Source organism: Trichoderma citrinoviride (genome assembly GCF_003025115.1).
Source record: "Trichoderma citrinoviride strain TUCIM 6016 unplaced genomic scaffold BBK36scaffold_1, whole genome shotgun sequence".
In the NCBI taxonomy this organism is placed as follows: domain Eukaryota; kingdom Fungi; phylum Ascomycota; class Sordariomycetes; order Hypocreales; family Hypocreaceae; genus Trichoderma; species Trichoderma citrinoviride.
The window spans coordinates 750,106-767,229 of record NW_020194709.1 but is presented as its reverse complement, the minus strand read 5'-3'; the positions used below and the strand labels follow the sequence as shown (position 1 = coordinate 767,229).

Genomic DNA, 17,124 nt, shown 5'->3' with positions numbered 1-17,124 from the left:
GTAGGAACAGCCCGTATCGCATGTGTTATATGTTGGCTGCATGAGCAGTATCTCGCTGTAAATTTCGGTAGGGAGCGTGAAATGCACATGACAAGTGTCCCTGTTCAGGGGAATTGCGATCTCAACTCAAATCAAGAGAACGAGCAGGGGGGGCTTGTCAGTACATGCTAGTACCACTCTCTATCGGATGGTCCGACCTGTGTTCCGACTTGTGCTTCTCATGCTCATTTGTATAAGTTTCCATCTCCGCTTTTCATGAATGAAGCTTCAGTCATCATCCAGCACGGCACCCTCAGCACAACTCTTCTCGACTTGATTCTCTTGTCCTCTTTACCCCCTTGTCAACGTGCCGCCGGTGCGGCTCGTCTGAGAAACCCAACCGCTGTTCAGTCTTTGCTGAACACGCTGTTCAGAGATAGAGAGAACGTTGCACATAGAGCCAGACGGAGCGTGGTGCAAGAATGCCATCTCGCTCCATCATGGATTGTCGGGTAGCTCTATGAGATCTGCGGCAACGCAGAGTCAAAGCCGCAGACCCCATCGCAAAGAGCAGGGCTTCGAAACGCAGGGCATCGAAACGCAGGGCAGGACAAAGCAGAGCGGTTGGCCTGGCAAAGCATAATGCGCGTCGCGCGCGTGCGTGCGTGTCCCATCCTGATCACCAGTCCAGACGCTGTCTTGATGTAGGCGGCGGAAGTGTGATCGCGCCAGCGGTGCCAGCGGTACTAGTGGTTGCGTCGTCCGCTGCTGCAGCTTCCACTCGACCATCTCCATCCTCGCCATCCTCGCCATCAAGCACAGACCGGTCAATCTTCCACAATTTGACTCGCTCGTCAACGATGTCGGTCCACTTTCTGATCAGGGGATGCGCCTTTGCCACATCAGCAAACAGCACCTCGTCATCTTCATTGGCTTCAGGCTTGACGTCGAAGCTCCAGTTGCCGTCAGGGGCCCAGTAGTCGGGGCTGAAGATCTTGGGCACGCTCAGGTCTTCTCGTGCCTCTGCCAACAGCTGGGATGCCGACTTGGCTCCCTCGTTCTCGTCACCAACCGGGCCTGGGGGCGTGTTTTTGAGAGCGTCCTGGATACCTTCCAATATGCCGAGCAGCTGCCCTGCCGCCAGCCCTATCGCGGCGCCGAGGCTGAAGCCTTCGTCGAAGCCAGCCTGGATGGTCCGCTCTTTTGCCGCTGAGATACCTTCCCGATATCCTGCAGTGGTGTGCTCCGTCTCTAGCCGCCGCATATCGGATGGGTGAAGAGGGTTTTCAGGCCCGTCCAAAGACGGAACGACCGCAGCAGCGTCGTCGCCAGACCCCAGCCCTACCTCAGGCTCAGGCTCGAAGACATCATCGAGGGAAAAATACACCCCGCCGGAACCAGAGCCATCCTCCGGCGCGGCTGTCTGACCAGAGTTGCCGCCCCCGCCCCGAGCGAGATACTCGTCATCCATTGACTGCTCGACCGGGCGAAAATGCATGCTTTTTGCTTGCTTTGAAGAATATCAGCCTACGAATGAACATACTGCAGTGGGAGGCACGGCAGGTAGAGACCAGCAGGAGGCAGCAGGCGTTGCGTACGCTCCAAACACTGCGTACCTAACAGTTACTTGTGTTCCTCCACTCTCTCTCTCTCTCTGGCTCTCTCCCCTTCTCTCGCTTCTTCTCTCTCTGTCCCCGAGCTGGAGGGCCGAGAATGTTTCGGATATGCGCAGGAGCAGGAGCAGGGGGGAGATGCTGCCGTACCTCGATCGATGCGAGTTCTGCCGCTGGTAGGTTGTCGTATCTGACGTGCTGTGCCTGTTTTTTTGAGCTAGGTTGGATTCTTCCGTAACTAGCATTCGAGATTCAGCCATGGCTCCCCCCTGCTTCATTAGTCACATAGTACCAATGTTTCTCGGCCGAACTAGTACGATGCAACAGGGTGGTAGTGGTGTGTCTTACTGTGTGTCTTGTGGTGCGTCTCCCAGAGACACTGTGCTGGCTTGACTCGCCGCTGGCGAGAGGCTGAAGCAGAGTCGTCCACTCTGACGATGCTTGGTGCGAGTTCCGTGATGCAATCCGCGTTCCAAGCAGCCGAGACAGTGCGTATACAGTCCGGCTGTACCTCATGCTAACCCGGTAAACAGGAAAGGCCGGGAAAAAAGAAGCAGGTCGTCCTGCACACTCTCACCCTCCCTTGCTTTGGTGGTTAAACAGCTTTCGAGTTGTCGGTGACACAAATTAAGGGGAAAAAATAGAGAAGTGCAAAAAATAAAAATAAAGCCCCCGGGTGCAAGGTCGACACCGCCTCTCAAAGAGACGGATTTTCCGCCCACAACCCATCCCCCTCTTGCTTCACTATTTCACGTTTCTGCTTTTCGCCATGTTCGTTTTCCGCTCACCTCGCTCGCCTTCGAATGCCCTTCAGCTTGGAATCGAGGAGCAGCAGAAAAAGCGAATGGGAGAAAGAAGATTCTTTCCGAGGAATGATGCCACTTTGACGTAGCCTTGCCGACCTTTCAGCAGGCACCTTTCGTACAATCTATACTTACCTTACATACATACAATCTTTGCTGTATGCGTGTGCTGTCATATCATCACTTCTTTCGAAGAACAGGTACGGAGGTAGTCGTTATCTTGGTCCCTTCCCACCCCTTTAACAGCACCCTCTGTTCGTGTGCTGTCTCTCAGTATGCACGACGAGTGAGGCTCTGTCGCGTAGATGTCCGTCGTGACCCTCGTGTCTCTCTCCCTTGCCGTTGCGACACGACACGACATGATGCCGATGCCAACACCAGCACGCAGGCGCGCATATCAAACGCACACGCACACACGCGGCCTCCCCTCCGAACAAATAAGAAGGCAAATCTCGAACTCGAATCATGCCACGTATTCCCTACCCTCCGGATTTCACCGTTTCCATTAATCATCTGGACGCCCTTGTGGCGGTCAACGGATGGGCTCCGCAGCAAATCGTCCATGCATGAGCTGTTTATGGCGCATGGCGTCAACCTTCCATCTCAAGGCGGTCAGAGACGAGACGAAGCCAAAGTTGGGTCAATGCTTGCTTCTCTTGCTTGTGCTGCCTGCTTCGTCGCCTTGCCTTCTGCTTGTTTGCCTTCATGACCCTGGTTGCTGCCTGCGTGCCTGGTCCGGGGTGTGTGTTCCAACCAACTCTCCAATCCCGTCGTCGTCGTCGTGGGTGTCGTTGTCATCGTCGTCCACCCTCACTACAACAACACCACCACCACCACCACCACCATCACCTTTCACCTGTCATGCCGGCGCAGACGCCCCGTCTCGTCCTCTCCGGTCCAGTCTGAGCCAGTCCTGCCTGCTTGAACGGTTAAAGACGTCCATCACATGGAAGGATCGCTCTCCAGAAAAAGACATGGATAGATGCAACGCCACGACAACAGCAACAACACGACCCTCGCTCACGCCAGGAGGTCGAGGCACACCAATGGTTTCGTCCGCCTTGCGGTGAGATAGAAGCAATCATGCAGTCCCTGATGAGTTGTCTCATGTGGCCAGACCAAACAAAGCTTGCCGAGTTTCTCTCACAACTCCATCATGGGTCGTAAACGGTAGAACCCAACGGTAGGTCGCAGAAGCAACATCTGCCCGAGCGGCTGAGACTCTGGTCCAAACCTATCACGGACCCCATCGTGCCGGAGCTATGGGAGGATCGGACCGGCCCCACCACTGCCATGGAGCGGGACGACGGCGCTCCATGTGGCTTTCTTACATGTACATACTACGTGTATGTACGAGGACTCCGTAAGCTCCCTCGTGATCCTCCCTCTGGCGCGCCATCTCTCAAAGAGGGCCAACAGAGACCCAAGAGAGGACGCTTGTGCCCATTGGAGTAAACGTGCCAGCAGCTGAGTCGTCCCCCGGCCCCGTTCGACGTCAGGCAAGGGAGCCATCCGGGCATGGATACCTCTACAGCTTGCATCTGCCATGCCATGCTGTGTTGTGCTGTTCCTGTAGCTCTGCCAAGATCTAGCTGAGTGTGTCGAACCAGAACGCTGTACGCTCATCCAGGAGTGGGCTCCGGGGAATCGCTTGGATGTCGTCGTCTCGTTTCCTTGCTCCATCCACGACGAACCACTTGTTAGGAGGAGTGCGTTGTTCGACGTGTAAGCAAGGCGCTCTCTCTCCATCAAGGCCCGCTCATCTTGCCACCAGGCGATGGGCCTGCGAGATGCCTTCTCCAACTACGGAGTACTAGTGTTAGCTTATCAGCGGCTCCCCTCGCACCACCCCCTAACCCCCATGACATCTCCCTGTGTGTAGATTCTCACTCACCGAAGTTGTAGGTCTTCCGTTCTCTCATCGCAAGGCGAGAAGATGGCAGCGTGAAGGGGTTGGAGAAGGAGAGGAATGGATGTGAAAGCTGCAGCCACCGTCCCAAGTAGAGAGACTCGAGGCTCGGGGAATTTTCCTCGTTCTCCCGGATATTCGCGCCAATACGGTAACCGTTAGTGCCTTTCCCTGAAAGTCATGGCCGGCCCACAATAGCAGCAACAGCAGCAGCAGTGCTTCTTGGTTGCCAGACAGGGGAGGGGGGATGGATGGGGGGGCGTCCTGTACGAAGTACTGCCTGGTAGTAGTACGAAATACGTAGTGATGCAGACATGGCCTGCTTACCACAGCATGGAGTACTTGTATAGAGTACGGAGTGAGTGCGGAGTATAGGGCAAAAGTCGACTGTACAGACAACTGTGCTGTACAAGGAGTGGTGCTCCGTTGGGACCGTGGAAGCTCGCATCGAACAAGCCCCGGAACGCCGTTCTTGGAGGCACCCATTCTTCAGGGCCCCGTTCCTGAGCTAGAAACAGCGGCCTTGTTGAGCAGGACTCGAGAGGGCCCGTCCCCTCCATCTCCCCACCCACGCTGTCATTGCCCGCTGGCACAACGATTGCTTTCCAAGGTTGATGAAACGTCGCCTTTTGCTGCCTTTTTCTCATCCGGCTAACTCCCGAAAAGGGGGCGGGGAAGCGGACAACGACAACAGGGGTTGAGGCTCTTCGGGATCCGGGCCGTGCACGTCATCAAACTCGCCTTTTCCCTCTCACTGGTCTCGTCACTCGACGGCTTTCGTTTCAAACGAGGCAAGGGAAGCTAGCCATGGATTCAATGCGCGCTATGGGCGAGGGTGTGCAATGTGTAAGTACTGCAGGTGTGCTCCGTAATCGTACTTGGTAAGTGGGCTTCTGTGTGTGCCTGTGTGTGCGTGTGCCTGTGTGATATGCGCTTGTGAACGTGTCGGTTACCCCCTTGAGAAGCAGCGAATGTCGTTTGGAAGCCGGTCCATCGTTTCTGGAATGCCGTGCCGGGCAGTGATGTGTTTGCAAGCAACGCCGCCGCCCGCCCGTTTGCGACAAACGCCATGCCGATTGACTCTCTGCTCCACAGTCTTTTTGCCTGCTGTCCCGGCCCAACGTGTTTCTCCCGCAACCCAACGCGAAAGGTCCAGCAGCGCTTCTAGAAAGGCCATGGGTTGTCCTGCATCCATGCCTGCCCCAGCTCACCTCACCCTTGCACCTGCACAGGACCCCTTCTTCCGCCTAATTCCCAAAACTTCCCACCCCCACTGCCTAGTCCGCGTCGCCCAAGTTTGGAGAGCGTTGGGCCAACCCTAAAACCTTTAGGTTCGCTCAACACCCAAACAACCACGCCTTCCTCGTCGTACTCATCTCCTTGGTACTTCGTAGTCACGTCGTCCCGGATTCGGAAAACTGAGACCTTGCCCTTTTCCGACAAGGCTCGCCATCCTCCATCAGCTCTTCATCTGTTATCTCTTCTCCCGTCCCGCGTACCGAGTGTTAGCGCCCGCGAAAGGCCTCCCACTGTCACACCCATCTCCGTCGTCCGCCTCTCGCCAAGACAAGGCAAGCACTTGAAAAAAAAAAGAAAAGAAAAGAAACAAAAGAGAAAGAAAAAGAAGAGGAAACAGACAGCCACCCCTGTCGATCACACAAGGGTAAATGAAAAATTCCTGCAGGGGCGAACAAAGTACATCAGGGGTTTGACTGACCGCCATGGGTAGACCGCAATATCGGGAGCCGCAATCATAGCAAAAATAAGCCCGACCAGCAAGAAAGCCACGCGAGAACCCAGCGAACAGGCGGCGAGCTCTCAAAAGAAGGGCTCTCACCGGGTCGGTGTGGGAACAGTTTAAAACATCAGACCGTTCCCGCAATTCCGTCCGCTCTTCGTTCTTTCATCCAACAAGAAAAAGAGAAAAGAAAAAAGAAAAAGAAAACGGTGCTTGTCGAGCAATCGTTCTGAACTCGACCTCTCCTTCCGTTTTTCAAGCTTCCGGACGCCTCTTGTGCAGTCCTGTCTCGCCGCACCACGACAACAACTATTCCTTCTTTTTGAACTCCTCCAGCTTTCTTCTTTCTCTCCCCAAGATCAAAATGCGCGGACCGTACGACACCACTGGCATCATCAAGCCCAACTCTCCTCAGCCACCAAAGCCCAAATAATGCGTTCATTTGTTATTGGGTTGGCCTCCTTTTCTTTCGACTGCTTTCCCTATTTATTTCTTCTTTCCCTGTGTGACACGCTGTGCCAGTCAGGTAATTGCCACCCCCCTTGTTCTCGATTTGCTCGCGTCACATACACCCGGGCGTTGCTGACACGACCTCTGCAGCGGTCTCTTAATAATAGTAATACGTCGATTGGACCAATCTCTCGATGACGATCGGATTTCGGACGACTCGGCGTTTCTTGGTAATGGCGGCAATCGTCTTTTCGACTGTTCATATACTTTGGGTTTCGGATAACGGATCGGTTTTGGGAGCAAGAGAGGGAAAATAGAATGGGAAAATATGGGTCAGGAGCTATCCGTCATGAAGCCCACGGACGAAAAGGCAATGCCGCGACATAGAGATATAATCATCCACATGAGCCCCCATGAGCTGGGTAATGTTTCCTTTGTCATATATATATATATATATCAGGCGCTGCTGCCGCCGAACGAAATTTAATGTCTATTTTGTCGAATATTCTCAAGTCAGAATGTGAAGGAGAGCAGAAGACAGCGCGTCGGATCATACCTGTCCAAAAAAAACCTGATCCCACCCGCCTCTCGGCCGCCTTGTCCGTACACCAACGAGTCTGATGGCAGCATGGCTACTGCAGAAAGCCTCCACTATTGTCCCGACGTCTGGTCGTCTGGCTCCTTGAGCGGCAGAGTCTCAGGGCATAGAGGGAGGTAGGAAGAGCGAATGTCGGTTCTTTGGGCGAGAGACTAGTGGAACGGAGAACGTTGTCAGCGCCGTGAGTGGGGAGCATGGTAGCCGGCGAAGTGGGACCAGATATGGCCGGCACGGCGTCCGGGGCTCCCAAGGCTCCCTAGTATGGCACCGGCGTGTGACGGTTGGGGTCTTGGAATTGCGGTGATTGCTGCCCATGGATACGTTCCCATGATATGGGACGGGGGTATGGGGTGCTACATGGGGAGAGACTGGGGATACTGGGGGGCTGCAAGCGCAGGCCATCCTGTTGTGCATCGCTTCTGGATCTGCCGCCCGCCTGGCTGGCTCGATTCGCTGATCTCGCAGCCCCGGCCGACTACTGCATCTCGGGCATAGGCATGTGGATGTTGTGGATGTTGGTGGACTTGCTGCGCCAATGCTATAAGAGCGGGATGCGGGACGGTGCGCCTTGGGATCTTTGACACACGCACTAGAAGCCGAGACGAGATTGGGTTTGGGTGTGGCAGCGCCGGTGGCCCGCCAGTGTCCAGCCCTGTGCCCAGCCATGTGTCGAATCCATGCGTCCATCTGTGCGTCCACCTGTGCGCCCACCTGTGCGTCCCATCATCTGCGTGTCCAGCTGTCTGCGTGTCTGCTCCCCTGCATGTCGGTTTGCGTGTGTACGAGGCAAGGTAAGGTAGCAGCGGCAGCTGCCTTGGCCACGAAGCTTGCCTTAGCCTATCCTGACCGTCTTCCGCACCGTTGAAAACCGAGACATAGAAGGCAAGGAAGAGACAAGGCGAGCAAAACCGAAGGGTGAGAAGAGGAGACGAAGGTCCGTTGGCCGTACGGTAGGCCAGGGATTTCGAGTTCCGTTTCGGCCATGAAGGCGGATGGTGCGTCCTTTTATACCACGAAGACGTTCCTTTCCTCTCCCCCCTCCCTTGTGTCGCGCGACCCTTCTCTCTTGGGCTGCGATTGTGATGGCTCGCAAAACCCGGCATGACCTGGGGCAATACCGAGATGGCTTTTCCTGTTCCGTGAGGCTGATCCTGGGCGGCACAAGCTCTTGTTGGTCGTGAGCAGATGGCATATGATGGTGGGGTTTCTGGCCATATCGGTAGTATCCATTGGAAATCCATTGGAAGTCGTCATACGAAGGTGGTGGGGGCGGGGTTGCAAGAGGGCAGAAAGTGCATCTTCATGCAGTGAGGTGCAGCTGTTCTTTCCCATGCATGCCGTCGAGCTGCCAAGAGACGTCGGATCCGGATCGCCTCTCTTTCGCGCTTTCCTCTTTGCTCGACGTCTCTCGCTTACGGCCCCTCCCCTCGCTTCTTCCACAGGCAAGAACAAAGGGCAAAAGTCTCCGTGTCGTCATCCCTCTCTAGCTCTTCTTGCCTCTCGGATATCTTTCTGCTCTTACTCGGTTTCGAGATGTCGCCGATTCGCCAACCCGCAAAACGATGCAGAAGACGGTTTATCCCTCTCTCGGGTGATGTGATGATCGACGGCTCGAGGCTTGATCCCTGTGTCAATTTCTGCAGACCATCCCCGGTACCTGCATTGCGGTCCAAAATGCCTCCCACGTCACTTCGCGCGTGGCCACGCCTCCTGGTCCATCTTCAGCCGAGGCCGGAGCTCGCGCCATGGCCTGATTTGCCCGAGAACTTGGTTGCTTTTGCTGCAGGAAAACAGAGGGTTCCCGCCCAAAGATCCCAAACATCAGGGCACGAGGTTGATGCGCCCATGGCGTGTTAGAGGTAGTTTGATGGATACATACATGATGCTTGCGAGGCTTGGGATCATGTGAGGGGCATTGGACAACTGCTCAGTGGTGAGCCCCAGAGTATGTCTATGTGCTTGCACGTCCAACGAAACCTCTGCTTCTGCTTCCCGGCCTCTCTACTTATCCTTGCTCTTTTGCAGTTCGCCCATCCTCCCTCATGCCGGGACGGCCGCCAGCCCCGTATCCTGATGCAGCTCATTCCAAATGTGGGTGTTGAATAGCCGCTTTGGACATGCGCTACCGACCTGATGGTGGTGCTCCGCTGCATCGACGAATAGAAACGTCACACATCCTGTGGCATGAGGTACTGTCCATCACACCAATCGTCAGCCCTGGTGGCATGTCCATGCCTCGGGCCGTTCTGAACCAGTAGTCAAACACGCAGTATGTACAAGCAGGCAAACATTGGGTCAAGCAGAGGACAAGCGGAAATGACCCGACCTGGACTACGATGTTCGACCAGGTGAGAAGAGCAACATCATGTGCTGCGGCCACATACAAACACCATGACGCTGAGTCCCTCGCCATCTTCAACTTGCGAATACCGTCGCCATGAAAATTGGCGGAATAAGGTCACGAAAACACCATCTATAAATAACGACTGACGGACTCTCGCTGATTTCTCTTTACTGGTCCAGGCAGGAAAGCAGAAAACATCGCCAACAACTACATACATAACATTACTGCCAAAGTACATACTCCCAGACTTATGTTCTTGTGTCCTTTTCAGAAGCGGATTTTCGCTTGTGCAATTTCCTTTCCTCTCCTTCTTCCTATTACTTGCGAAGATTACTTGCGAAGACGCATCATGCCAATGGAGTCTCAAGTCCTTTAGTCAGCCAACAAACCGAGCATCGCAAGCATTGCGACGATTGTGCCATCTTCAGGTTTTACATCTCCAACGAATCCAATGTGTCCAGCCCCGTATTGAGCGAAAACCATGGGCGAATCATTGGAGTCAACCGCTGGCCTAATGACAGGCACCCAGCCATCCATGACCGGGGGTTCCGTCGGGAAGTACCACGCCTCGCACGGCTCCATCCCGCGAATGAAGACAGCCCTCTGTGTATACGAAGCCGAGAGTTTTTCTCTGAGCGTCGCGCTGACTGCGTCGGAGTTCAGGGACACCGTGGTGCGGTGGACGGAACTGATTTCCCACGGCAAATCCCAGGTTTGCCTCATGATCTTGTCCAAACTTTGCGGGCCCGAGGCAGCAAACGAGCCGCCAAAGACAACAATACCGCCGCGTGAGGCATATTGCACGAGCCTCTGCGAGGTGACCTCGCACTTTGGACGAGCGATCCCTCCATCGGCCACAAACACGGCGTGCGGCTCTGCGCATTGTGTAAAGAGAGAAAATGCCTTCTCGGCTGTCCTTGCGTGCCAGACAGTCGCTCTCTCGAAGAGCTCGTTCAGGAATCTGGCGTGGGAGTCCTGGAAAGTGATCTGGGCATGCTCGTCGCCTAGGGTGAGGACAAATATGATGGGCTTGCCCAAAACAGAGGAAGAGCCGTGCGTGTTGTTGCTCATGTTGACCTTTGAAGCAGTCGAAGAGGGATGAATGAAGAGAATCGAATAAAGAGCGTTGGAAGCAAAAGCCCGGAAAAGATTATGCTGTGTATGCTGACGCCGGAGCGAGGGCGATCTGGAGGAGAGTACGGATGAATATTTATATTCGAATGCCTGTCGAGAACTCGCCCATGGTATCAATGGCTTCGGGAGCTGCTCCTGCCTCTGCCGTTCCTCGTCTCTGGCTTCCGCAACACTTGCCAGTCGATGGCCAACGCGTGCATATCGGAGCGCATCTCCGTCAAGAGTACCTTGCCGCTCACCACGAACATGGGTTCCACCCTGGTGGACGGCATTCGTCTCGTCGGATCCTCATGTATGCTGTGCGCCCAAGTGCTCATACGACTTTGATGTTTGTGTTACCAACATGCTTCCCTAGTCTAAAGTCATCACGGAGCATGGATTGACGGCCTAGAGTGGCCCGTCATGCGGCCTACGTGTAACCGTTCATACAGAAGACCTGGCTCATGCTCAGAACCATCCGTTCCGTACAAAGCAGACGAGTCTCTCGATTGTCTGCTTACACCGTGGGATTGTAGATTATCATTGAGCAGAACAGAGAAGCCATCGTAGGTCGTACGTCCCGATATATCTGAGCTAAAGAGACGTGCTGCAGACTCATCGGTTAAATTTGACAAAGGTGGACAGTGCCTCAGTGGCCCGTTCCGCCATCACCTGTGTATCTGGACCAGGCATACGAAGTACCGCAACATCTCAACAATCAACCCTGGGGACAGTTGACGGAGATTGGCATGACGTGCTGGCCCGAGAGTCAACCAGTCCACCGGACTCGGCGGAGCAATCGACACGGCATCGGCCTATAGAGAAATCCAAGTTCGACCTGCTATTCCTCGAAGACTTGAAAACACACTTCCTTGTGCCGCAATTTCTCTCTAGTGTGTGTACAAGCAGCACTTGACAGCCTCTGAGAATCCGAGTCTAAGCGCTCACAGGGCCTGGGTATGTGGGAGTCGTCAAGTACCTCTTAGACGGCTCGGGCAGATATACCAAGCCTGTTTCGATCGGCAAAACCTTCTATATGTGTCTATGTTCACACCACCAAACCTGCCGTCACGGTGTGATGGGGGAATTCGTGTGCATGACGGGGCTCAGGGACATATTTCTCTTGTCTGACCTGTGAGGCTTACCAGGAGACATCGGGCTCATCCGAGCCCAGAGCATCTGACTGGCTCGCGCCTGAGACTCTTCAAACTGTTTTCTTAGAGCCGCCTGGAATGCAGAGCCGAGGCAGGTAAACACAAATACTCCTGGGCAAGCCGGCGACGGGAACATTGATCATCGGCTTAGCTAGCAGACCTGCAGGAAAGGAGCTCGGCCAGAGGTGCATTTCTAGCGACATTATGAGGACGCTGAATGAGGAGAAGAGGAGAATAGCCCAAGCATCTGGGCAAAGCGTCCATGTATCATGGCTTTGATGACATTTGGGGGAAGGGGGGAGGGGGAGGGGGGCAGGGCATGCGGATCAGCCACACGAACAAACGATTAAGCGACGACTATTGGCAAGCCACTCGAGCGGGGAGATATTGACCAGGCATTGCTTCTTGGTTCTAGGCCTAGGTTGGAGCTGGATGGACCAATTGTCCCTACTGAGCTGTGGGGGTCTCTCAAAGCTGCCTGTTGCCCCCGTGAACCACTCTTTCGGTTGACCTGCAGGATGGCACCTTCGGGTGGTGAGCTGGGCACTTTGAGAGGTTATCGAGTTCCCATTTTCCTCCAAGGCTTCTCTTGAAGTTAACCTTCTACATCAATTCCCAGGCATATGGGCTTCGGATCCTGGGCGGAATGCAGCTGCCTTTGAAGCCAGGGGAGAAGATGACTGATTGACCAGCGTCCGTCCACTGGCTCCGTTGCAGGCGAGGAATAACGGGGCGGGGCCGTTTGGAGAGCCGGACCCGCACCGGTGTGCTGGGTTTGTTCAACTGCCAGTGGCGGGTTTCCTCACAACTGACCGCAGCAGGGCTCAACAATGGAATGAGGCCGACTTGGCCCATGTCTGCCTTTACTCTGGTCCATGGGCGAATGGACGCCACCCATCTTCTCGACCCGCCTTCGTCTCTGTCTCGCTTGCATGGCTCGCAACGGTTAATGCCGTATGTATCCAATGAGCTTCTGAGTGAGACCTGCGAGATGCCAGTCATTCAATGCAAGCACCACATTCTCCAATCATCGTCTTGCATCGCGCATACTCGGTGAGCCGCAAGCAGCTTGGCCTTCCACTCAGCTCTTTGACGGACGGGGAGGGGGAGGGGGGCTTACCATTCGAAGGATCAGAGGTGGCAGCTGCGGCAGACCGCGTGAAAGGGTTGTGAGTCCTGCTCCGAGATCTAGTTCAACAGCTAGGTGCCGAAGGGTGCGCCAAAAATCCTTCCAGTCACCCTCAACCAGGGGCAAGGCAAGCAAACATTCACATCGCGTACAAAGTAGGTTCCCCCCTCCTCCCCCCCTCCCCGGGCGCTGGCCTCTCGATCTGGCTGGATGTCGCACGTCCTGATCACCGGCATCTATTACAGTGTCGGCGGTTAGAAGACGACCAGGACTGATACAAGGTGGCAGCGGATCTCGCCTCGAAGGCTGAAGCCACCAAGAGCCCATCTTCTCCTTGACAGGCCTCTCCCAAGTACTTATACGTGCCAATCAAACAACCTCTGAGTGGACCCTTTGGGCGGATTTCCAAAGCTGCCGTGCCGTTCAGTATCAACGAAAGGAAGACTTCAAGAGAGCAGAAATTGACACTACCTGACCGTATCACGACGGCCTCGGTACAGGAAATGCTGTATTGTCTACTTCGTAGGAGCGATGGTCCGGTGCCGGCAGTCACTCTACTGTGTGTTGGACAAGTGCGTGCGGGCATGTGAAGATCCAACCGCCCCTGAGATGAAGCCATGCGAATATTTGCAAGTCAAAGGCAGCGTGGGTTACACACTCAGGCGGTCCAAGTGATAACGGTGAGCCTAGAGGAGCCCCCGGATAGCAGAGGCCCTGTAGTTGTAGGACAAATACTGGCCCTGGTTTGCAGCTCCAGGGGTGATCCGGCAAGGCCAGTAGCTCGACAAGTATTTCATAACATGGAACATCCTCTACGTAGTCGGTAACCTGACTTGCCTGAGCTCGTGCCGTAAGACAGCATAGCCCAGTATTGAAGGCTTCTCCATTGTCACTCGGCTCTCGCTACCCTAGTAGTAGTACTCGAGTTCCACCAGGCGTCTGGAGACATGGGTGCTTCTGCAGGACGCATGAGACACCGCAAAGCCTATGCTTTGATTCTCATGCGCGTGTCCAGTCCATGTCAAGCTGAAAAGGCGCATGTCCGACTCTATCAAAGGCAATCATGACATGGGTGCTATCCGTCGGGAGCGTGGATCACCAGCGCAGGGCGTAAAAGAATGCAGGCATCCGTACGAAAACGGGACCGCAGATAGACGCTACTATCCTGCCAAAGTCGCCGAGGTGGCAAGCTGCGCATATGCAAAGTACCCTTGTTTGCAAATCCCATCAGTATCGCATCTCTGCCGTCGCCTGCATCATCTGGACAAACACTTCCCTGGATGTCTCTTTGCCAGCTGACGGAGCCAGGGAAATACCTCCCTTGATCGAGCTTTTTTGGCCGGCGTTTGGATCCAGGTATGAAATCCTGAGACGTGGAAGAAGAGCAAAGACTGTCCTTTGCCAAATCCAGTGGGGATAAATGTTCGGGTCCTCGAAGTCATGATGCCTTTCTTCCCATTGTCGGAGATCAGCGTGAATCAAAGCAGCGACCTGTAGCGACTAGCCAATACCGACGGCATCCGGCCAGCGGCACGAGGTAGTACAAAGGCTCCATTCTGTGTGATCAAGTTTGCAGGATGCATGAGAATATTGCATAGCTGCAGCTTTGCGTGCCGCCTTGTGCTCTTATCCGCGGATGACCGAGTCGCTGCGGCTGCCGCTCGAAACGTGATCTTGCAGGCCGAGATTGCAAGAGGCATCTACCCGCGCGAGGATGGAAACTTGGTAGCACAAGAAAGCCTTATTCAGCATATGAACACACCGTGATGTCGCTGCCTGGGGCTGATTGGCAATGTAGAGAGCCACAGCAAAGGGCTGAGTGCAGGCGAGGCCGGGATAAGGTAACACTGCGATGCATGGTTCCGGCTCGAGTGTTCGCGTGTACACGTACTCAGTGAGTAGGTAGCCTGCAGGTTCGGAGAGTCTCGTCCAGAGCGTCCAAGGCAGCCGTGACACTTGGGAACGAAAGTATGTATGATGCGCGTCTAGAAGGCAAAACAACAGTTAGTGGCTGGGTGCTACCCTCGCTCATCAATGAGAAGAGCCGCATATCATGTCAAATCGCCCAAAGGAGCGAAAGTAAAAAACCGCAAAATGTTTCGCACAAGTCCGTCGTGGGTAGAGCTCTGCGAATCCGCTCCCCAGACCATCCGTCAGCAGGAGGCGGAAATGTTGCAGCACTGTAATATGGACAGGCGTCCTTACGGGGGTTGCCTCGCCGTTCGGAGCAATTCATAGCCAAAACGGCACGACCAAAGGCGCCGCATCTGCTGTTAGTGCAAGGTACGGGCACCAAGAGGTGAGCTTTGATGTCAGCACACAGCAGCTTCTGGTCAGCTCTCTTCTGCTGGTTCTCCACCCGGACCGTACAGCCTCGCCAGCAGCGTTGGATTCAGTGTGGGGAAGCCAGACGAACTTCTGGCCTCTTCTTCCTCCTCCGTACAAGCACGGGAACCCACGGAGCAATACTAGCAACACTAGTACTGCTGAAGTGCCGGAAGCAAGACTGCGCTAGGCTCTTTGCCTTTAATTCACCTCTGATTCCCCTTGATCCTCTCCATTGTGGGTGGGTCCTGTCTCGGAGAGCTTCACTTCTCGACACCCAAAAGCCTGCTTGTGCGGGCTCTCATCATTCGGGAACTTGCCGTCTGTCTTTCCCCTCTTTTCTGTTTATTGTCGTCGTACAGATTAGACAATCCGTTTCCTGGCCTTGCCGCATCTGCGCTATGGTGGCCGTCGACCCTGCGACGCGGAAGCGTGTGCTTCGGGTTGTCATCGTGTCGCTTCTTCTGGATTTGGTAAGCCGCAGCAACCAGCAGGAGGCATCATGAGCATGGACGATACCTACAGAGTAGACAGCTGATCCGGGAGGCACCCAGATATCCTTCACATTCATCCTGCCTCTCTTCCCAAAGCTGCTAGAGTTCTACCGGGACCGCGAGGCCCCTGACCTGATCCTCAAAGATGCACCCAGTACTTTCCTTCAACAGGTCCTCGGAGGCTTGAATGCATACAAGTCGTCTTTCTCGCGACCAATCGACTCGCGATATGACATTGTTCTTCTCGGTGGAGCACTGGGCTCCTTATTTTCGTGAGTATTCCTAATATGTCATCATCACAGATCAAGGCTGCTTTGTCTGTTGGATCTGATTTGATGGAAAGGGGGGTTGGGCTGCAGTTTGACTGACAAGATGCGGCCACAGCCTCCTGCAAGCCATCGCGTCTCCCATGATCGGCCACTTTTCTGACCGCTACGGCCGTCGCCATGCGCTGCTGGCCTCCATGTGCGGGAACATGCTGTCTGTGCTCCTCTGGGTTGTGGCAGTCGACTTCCGCACCTTCGTGGCTAGCCGCGTCGTGGGTGGCCTCTCCGAAGGCAATGTCCAGATTGCTACCGCCATGGCTAGCGATATCTCCGACGAGACGACGCGAGGGTCCACCATGGCCATCATTGGCGCCTGCTTCTCTGTGGCTTTCACTTTCGGCCCCGGCCTAGGGGCATGGTTGAGCACGGTTACCACGGCATGGGCCAACCCCTTTGCTGTGGCAGCAGGATTCAGCCTGTTCCTGATCAGCGTTGAAACACTATACCTGTACTTCTGTCTGCCGGAAACACTGCCATCACTAACTGGCAGGGAGACAGCCACAGGGAATACTCCCAACGACAAGAGTGGAACGAAGACAGCAGCAAAGCAGGTCGAGCGGACCAACTCACGCTTCCTGCTCTATGCAACTCACTTTGTGTTTCTCTTGTTCTTCTCGGGAATGGAGACGTCGCTGTCTTTCATGACGTATGACCTGTTCCAGTTCACCTCTGCAAAGAATGGTAGGCTGCTTGGATATATCGGCCTAGTAGCCTCCATCTTCCAAGGAGGCGTCACGAGACGACTGACTCCCCTAATGTCCGTACGGATCGGAACAGTCGCCTGCCTCACAGCCTTTATCCTCCTCAGCCGCCTTTCCACACTCGGAGGCCTCTATACCGCAGCGACTTGCCTCGCCGTCACGTCAGCCACAGTGGTAACAGGACTCAACGCTCTCAGCAGCTTCGAGGCCAACGAGCACGAACACGGAGGGAAGCTAGGCATTATGCGAAGCTGGGGCCAGCTGGGTCGTGGGCTGGGACCGATTCTATTCACGAGCGTATACTGGTGGGCTGGAAGAGAATATGCGTATACCATGGGTTCGATGGGCGCTCTTGTCGTCGTCACGGTCGCATTTTTGGGGCTGAAGGCTCCCAAGGGGATGACTCGTGTGAAGGCGACTGAGAAGAAGGGCCAATAAACGCAATCGA

General features: G+C 54.9%; 3 protein-coding genes across 3 annotated transcripts; 1 reads left to right on the top strand and 2 right to left on the bottom strand.

Annotated features, from left to right (window-relative positions):
* Positions 1 to 658: 658 nt before the first annotated feature.
* BBK36DRAFT_1137007 (hypothetical protein) lies at positions 659 to 1,477 on the bottom strand (the record flags this gene model as incomplete). Its single annotated transcript, XM_024893127.1, has 1 exon — positions 659 to 1,477. The coding sequence occupies one exon, from the start codon at positions 1,475 to 1,477 to the stop codon at positions 659 to 661; it is 819 nt and encodes a 272-aa protein (XP_024753657.1).
* An 8,329-nt stretch (positions 1,478 to 9,806) lies between these two features.
* Positions 9,807 to 10,505, bottom strand: BBK36DRAFT_1107129 (hypothetical protein; the record flags this gene model as incomplete). Its single annotated transcript, XM_024889222.1, has 1 exon — positions 9,807 to 10,505. The coding sequence occupies one exon, from the start codon at positions 10,503 to 10,505 to the stop codon at positions 9,807 to 9,809; it is 699 nt and encodes a 232-aa protein (XP_024753656.1).
* Positions 10,506 to 15,383: 4,878 nt separating this feature from the next.
* BBK36DRAFT_1133929 (MFS general substrate transporter) lies at positions 15,384 to 17,124 on the top strand. The gene is made up of 5 exons (XM_024892136.1): positions 15,384 to 15,438; positions 15,506 to 15,625; positions 15,675 to 15,676; positions 15,709 to 15,921; positions 16,034 to 17,124. Exons 2-5 carry the CDS (start codon positions 15,557 to 15,559, stop codon positions 17,112 to 17,114), a joined length of 1,365 nt encoding a protein of 454 aa, XP_024753655.1. The 5' UTR covers positions 15,384 to 15,438; positions 15,506 to 15,556; the 3' UTR covers positions 17,115 to 17,124.